At 34.6% G+C, this 6806-nt stretch overlaps 1 protein-coding gene across 1 annotated transcript; it reads left to right on the forward strand.

Annotated features, from left to right (window-relative positions):
* Nucleotides 1-3371: 3371 nt before the first annotated feature.
* Nucleotides 3372-6282, forward strand: LOC149232515 (uncharacterized). Its single transcript, XM_089376501.1, has 2 exons — nt 3372-4024; nt 4139-6282. Exons 1-2 carry the CDS (start codon nt 3490-3492, stop codon nt 5455-5457), a joined length of 1854 nt encoding a protein of 617 aa, XP_089232627.1. The 5' UTR covers nt 3372-3489; the 3' UTR covers nt 5458-6282.
* Nucleotides 6283-6806: the final 524 nt, after the last annotated feature.

Below are 6806 nucleotides of genomic sequence, written 5' to 3' on the forward strand. Positions count from 1 at the left end.
AGTGTTGTTTTTTGAAAAAAAAATTAAAATTAAAATTGTAATGTAAATTAATTAGTAACAATATTTTTAAATTTGACTAATTCAATTTTTGATTTGTCTTGCATGTTACATGTGGGAATAGATATGGATAGAGGTGTAAATTAATTAGTGACCATACTTTTTAACTTTGTCTAATTCAATTTTTTATTTGTCTTGCATGTTACATGTGGGAATAGATATAGATAGAGATTACAGTGATAATAGGTAAAAATTTTACACGATTTTAATTATCAATTTTATTAAATTAAAAAATATATAATATATTATATATATATAGATTTAATATTTCCAATAACTTTATTAATGTAATTATTTAAAATAGAAAAAATCTATTTCCATGTGGGAATAGATATGGATATAGGTGTAAATTAATTAGTGACAATATCTTTTAACTTTGACTAATTCAATTTTTATTTTTCTTGCATGTTACATGTGATTGCAGTGATAATAGGTAAAATCTTTACACGATTTTAATTATCAATTTTATTAAATTAAAATATATATAATTTATTATATATATATAATATTTCTAATAACTTTATTAATGTAATTATTTAAAATAGAAAAAATCTATTTTCATTCTCATCATTTTAATTTAAATATTAATGTAATTTTCTGATTTTATTATTTAAGATTAAAAATATTGATTTTCATTTTTATGATTTTAGTTAATAGAATATTATATATATCGAATATACAATTCATACTTAAAATATTTTAGTTTTTTCACAGTGTATTATAATTCAATCGTCAAATTAGCAGTAAGGATAACGATTTTTAGTTGCTAATTGAGAATGTACGCTGACTCAACCCTTATTTTAGGAAAACCATACCACTTGGAATAACCAGTTGGTGGTCCGTAAAGGGGTAGGTTTTCACTCCTACCTGACGCTTCTGGGTCTTGGGCTTTCACTCCTGCCAAATGCCTCTGGTCTTGAGTTGTTAACATGTTTCCTTACATCCAAGGGTTATTAACCTGTTTCCGTCCAGGGAAGACGAAGTCTTAACCAAACAAAAACGATTTTAAGACATACTCCACACCCATCAGTCAAAATATTTTATATAACATTAATTATTTTGAATAAATAATAATGGAGTTGTCTTTTAGTGCGATTTTTTGGAAAAAAAATCGGTGGATTTTTCCGGTCCAATTTCTCTAAAATCCAGAAGGAATTCATTGAAATCACATGTTTGATAGGTAACCCCTGCTCAAGGAAAGTCCAAAAAAATCACACTAAAAACAACTCCAATAATAATTGCCTCATTTAATTAATTTAACAATTAACATTTTTTAAATTAAAGATTTTGTTACCGGTGTCAGCGTTGGTTTGGATGAGGAATTTTCTCTATCATTTAAGAGTGACACCTCACCAAGAGGTCCCATATTTTTTCAATAATTAAATAGGATCACCACAACCATTTGAACCAATCAAACTCGAGTTATTAGGAACTTCCATACCTTGGTTTTAAACCTTCCTAAAGTTGCTTTTTGGGATATAAAAGGTATTTGTACAGTAAGATTTTGCCCAAGTGACGAATCTCTGCGTGTACGAAGAGCAATTTTTAAGATTATGGCGCGCATTGTTGGAGTTTTGGCACTTTCTGGAGCTGCGGATGTATCAAAGGATGAAATTTCAGAGCTTGTAGTAATTCCAGCTTCTTTCAAAGAGCTGGCATGAAATTCAAGCGAAATTATGAGAAACGGTATGTTAAATTGTTCTTAGGGTGATCTGTTCTCAATTGACCGTAATGCGTCCAAATTTGAGCAGGACTTTGAAATACAGGGTGTAATGTTGTATATGCTCAAAATTTCTATCTTCATACTGAAGAATAGTTGCACTCAGTTAGAGAACTTTGAAACTACTTGCTTTTGTTATTCGCTTTGTGAAGAACTTTGTAAAGCTTGGAATGGAAGTCTTTAAATTTGTACGGGGAAACAATTGTTTTATCTTTATTCTTTGAATTCATTGTATTTGGGTATAAAGCTTTGCACGAAATTTTCCATAAGGAAAACAATAGATTTAAGTTAGTAAATGGACATTTTGTAAAGAATTAGCAATATATTTGTATTTGTTCTTTCTTTGCTGGTTAAATTTGTAAAGATTGGAACAAAAAATTTCGTAACCAAAAGGATTTCTAATTGTGTAAATTTGTATTCTCGTACCCAAAAGGATGAAACCGATTGTATTTTTTCTGTTTTATGTGAGAATTTTTTCAAAAACTTGGAATGAAAAGAGAGAAGGAAAAACGAAGGTTTTTGCTGAATGTGTTTGAGGAAAAAGTTACAATTCACATTCTATTTATATTTTAATCCACCACAGGGGTCTCTATGTTTTTGGAGATTTTGTATCTTCAGAAAAATGATTGGATAATCAAAGCAAATGCATATTATTTTCCAGCCATAAGCATCACAGTTGTTGGCTTATTGATAATGATCCACATAAGATTTGACTATTCCAATGTAGAAACATGGAGACGAAAAAAGATAAAAATATTTGTTTACAAGAGAAAATTTTGAAAGTTTGGAATGGAAAGAAAAAGAAAAAACAGAAGTTTCTAGCTGAATGTGTTTGATTCAAAAGTTACAATTAACATTCCATTTTGAGTAGATTTTTAATTAGTTAATCAAGGAAAATGCATTTGATCTTTAATATATGAGCGTTGGCCTATGGTTAAGTTATCCGCATTGGATTTGGCTGTTTAGATGAAAAAACTAGCAGGAAAATTGACAAACAAATTTGTTTTTTTTCTCAGTTTGGAAAGCTTGGAATAAAAAGAGAAAAGAAAAATAGAAGTTTCTTGCTGAACATGTTTGATGAAACAGTTATGATGAACATATGATTTTGGTTTTAATTCTACATAAACGTCTCTTTGTTTTGGGGATTTTATATTTGCAGAAAATGATTGAACAATCAAAGAAAATGCAGGTTATTTTCAAGTCATGAGAATCAGTCTTTGGTCCGTAGGTTATCCACATTAGATTTGGCTATTTCAATGGAGGAACTGGCAATGATAAACGATTTTGAGAAGCTATCATTTACTGAGCAGGACTCGAACCTAAAACTTAAACGGTCACGATGATCCTCTGTCTCTGGGATTCTAGACCCATAATTTTTATGTCTGTTTTATTGTAACTAGATAACCCCCATTTTTATGTTATGTTTATTTTTATTGTGACCAGTCATATTTTGGATGTTAGCCTTTTGATTTCTGACTACTGATTATATGATTGTTTGAATTTTGGACATGTAAGGCCAACAGGGCTCTGACTTGTTATTTTTGATGGCCTTTTATGTGCTTCTAAGTGCTAGATTTTTCTTGTAACGATTTTTTTAACGGCCCAACAACGCACCTTTGTAAAAATGCTTATTATGTGACAGGGTGTGTGCAATCTCTTTCAGACTGCATGGAATGCGTTTTGAATAATATGATCGAAATTGTTAAGAGAAAATGCATTCTTTATCCTCTTCAACCTCTGACATATCGGAACAGCTTGAAACATGTAATGGTCAAATGAGATTGGCATGGACAAGAGGCTGGCGTGCTGGCAAATCAGTCAATTTGGATCGAACTGATCCTAATACAACGGATCTGTGGAATTCTCCCAAGCTCCAGCACTCCCATAGCTCCACAAATCATAACAATGCTTCTAGTATTGAAAATTCTCCTGATTGGCTGGAAGACAACTGGAGTTTTAGCAGGCAGAGTGAGGTACCTATCAGGAAGAAAAGCTTATGGGATTGGAGACGCTTGCGAGCTCTTGCACACATTGGACAACAGCCATTTAGCTGCATGTTCTCACTGCGAGTACACAGCATAGAGCGGCTTCCACAAAGCATGAATGGTTCTTTTGTTTCTGTCTGTTGGAGGAAAGGAAATAGAGTAGTACAGACAAAACCTGCTACTGTTTCTCAAGGAATTGTAAAGTTCGAAGAAACTCTCCATCAGACTTCCACCATCTATGGCAGTAAAAAGCCTGATCAAGGTATGTATTATAGATCAAAATTTTTCACTCTTTTTGCGACTGCTCTGGATGCCGAAGGCTTAGATTTTGGGAAATATCGACTTGATCTTAGCAAAATGCTTCCAAAATTTTTAGGTGATTGTAGAGAGAATGCAGAATCCAGAACTTGGAGTACAAGTTTCAAACTTGCAGGTAAGGCTGTAGGAGGAACTTTAGCTGTGACTTTACGATATAGAATCCTGAACAAGGACATCTGGCAAATGCAGCCAATAAATACTGGTTATGTGGATTCTCCTGACAGATTATCACAGCTATCGAAGGCCCCACCAATTTGTGCATTAGAAGGTCATGCATCTTTTTCCATATTTGAACCAGGAGAAACTAGTAACTACTTAACTGATTTGAGTTTAAAGGACCCTGTTAATGAGAACCCTTCTAAAAGTAGCTTGCAACTTCAGCAGTCGAAAGATATGAAGAGGTCTAGTTTGGCATCCTTGTTTGCTCTTGAAGCGAAAGGCAGCTTATTCCCTCCAGCCAATCATCTGGTTCAATGCAGTGGTATTCCTAACGGGACTGTTTGCAGCTTATTCCCTCCAACCAATCATCTGGTTCAATGCAGTGGTATTTCTAACAAGACTGTTTACGAGAATGAGGATGAAGTTATTGGTCTAGATGATGATATTGAGTTCACAGTTATTGAAAAGGGGGTTGAGATAACCTGTGGCAATTTATCAGAATTACCGGATTGCAATAAGAGTTGTGGAGAGATTGGTTTGAAATCTAGAGAAGAGGAAGGAAGCACTGTAAAAGGCATAACTCTCTCACAGCTTCGGCAATCAGATTTTCTTTGTCCCTTGTCGGAGAAGAATGTTGATGTTCAGGTATCTCAAGTGTCTCATGAGCATAAACAAGAGAGGCACAGTGATTTGGGAAAGACATCTACTCTGAACGATGATGATTTGGTTGAGAGTGAATTTCTTAGTATGCTTAATCAAGATCATGATTTGTTTTGTTCAGACCCCGTAAGTGAACCAGAGTCTACCCTAGCACGCCTTTGCCACCAGTTTGATAAAGAGTCTTTTTCAGAAGCAAGCAGCCTTGGGACTGAGCTTTATGTTCCCGCTGTTTCCAGTTTCACACAGGCTTCTAGACATAATTGCGCCTCAGATGATTTGAATTTGGTATCCTTAGTGCAGGTTGCAGGATCAGAGCTTGAGAAAGAAACAGCACAAACCATGTGCAGTCTAGACGATGCAGGGGTAGAAGCACTGATAAAAAAGTGGGGTCTGGAAGAAAAGTTTTCTCAAAACTCTCCTCCAGACCCTTCAGGTGGATTTGGCAGTCCTATCAATTCTCATGTCCCAGAGCCTGCTAATGGACTTGGGATGTATGATGGAGGTTTGCTAAGGCCAGTGAGTTCAGTGAGATTGATCATGCACGAATCAAAGCCATGATTTATTTACTGTGCCGTGCCTGTTTTCTCTTGTTCCCTTCTTCAAATTTTGTATTAAAATGGCGACCCTTGTACTTGGGTGACCAATCTATATAACTACTCAGTCTTCTTATACATTGGTGGTCAATCTATTAGCAAAAAGTTACTGTAATATTGAAATGATAAGTTCTTTGCTAAAAAAGTGGGGTCTGGAAGAAAAGTTTTCTCAAAAGTCTCCTCCAGACCCTTCAGGTGGATTTGGCAGTCCTATCAATTCTCATGTCCCAGAGCCTGCAAATGGACTTGGGATGGATGATGGAGTTTTGCCAAGGCCGGTGAGTTCAGTGAGATTGATCATGCACGAATCAAAGCCATGATTTATTTACTGTGCCTTGCCTGTTTTCTCTTGTTCCCTTCTTCATATTTTGTATTAAAATGGCGACCCTTGTACTTGGGTGACCAATCTATATAACTACTCAGTCTTCTTATACATTGGTGGTCAATCTATTAGCAAAAAGTTACTGTAATATTGAAATGATAAGTTCTTTGATAAAAAAGTGGGGTCTGGAAGAAAAGTTTTCTCAAAACTCTCCTCCAGACCCTTCAGGCGGATTTGGCAGTCCTATCAATTCTCCTGTCCTAGAGCCTGCAAATGGACTTGCGATGGATGATGGAGGTTTGCTAAGGCGGGTGAGTTCAGGGAGATTGATCATGCACGAATCAAAGCCATGATTTATTTACTGTGCCTTGCCTGTTTTCTCTTCTTCACTTCTTCATATTTTGTATTAAAATGGTGACCCTTGTACTTGGGTGATCAATCTATATAACTACTCAGTCTTCTTATACATTGGTGGTCAATCTATTAGCAAAAAGTTACTGTAATATTGAAATGATAAGTTCTTTGAAAGAAAAATAATAAGTTTACATATTTGAGAGTGAAGTGATAGAATTCTTAAAAATCTTTACACATTTACAATGTTTTTAGTAAGTAGGAAGTCGGTCACTTCAATATACGAAGCAGATTTTCTAAAATGTAGATAATATTCCCTCAATCTATTTAACAGTCCCACTTTTTCCATCAAAGTTGAGTCAGGTTTTCTTCATCCCAACACAGTACCAATAACGCTACCTTCCTCAGTCCAGTAAGTCTTATGAAAATAAAACTTTAATCAAAGGTGTAAAACTCTTCACTCTCGACCAGTGATCCCAAGGCAGTTCAGCTTCTATTATTTTGATGTTGTCATAACTTTTTATTAATTTTGATTCATTTTCAGCGTATTCAATAATCCTGGATGTTTGCGCTGCTTCTTTTGTTTCGACATTTTAACTTTCTTCCGAGTTACAACAACCTAACTGACTCGGCAGTTTTGT

The sequence above is a fragment of the Pinus tabuliformis genome, chromosome J (assembly GCF_031772625.1).
Source record: "Pinus tabuliformis cultivar Carrire ecotype Pingquan chromosome J, CPIR1, whole genome shotgun sequence".
NCBI classification, from domain to species: Eukaryota; Viridiplantae; Streptophyta; class Pinopsida; order Pinales; family Pinaceae; genus Pinus; species Pinus tabuliformis.

Excerpts from the sequence above, each read along its gene's own strand:
- LOC149232515 (XM_089376501.1), top strand. The coding sequence starts at position 3,490 with ATGCATTCTTTATCCTCTTCAACCTCTGACATATCGGAACAGCTTGAA. Across the intron at positions 4,025-4,138 it reads CAGTAAAAAGCCTGATCAAG|GTGATTGTAGAGAGAATGCA; the intron begins GTATGTATTATA and ends CAAAATTTTTAG.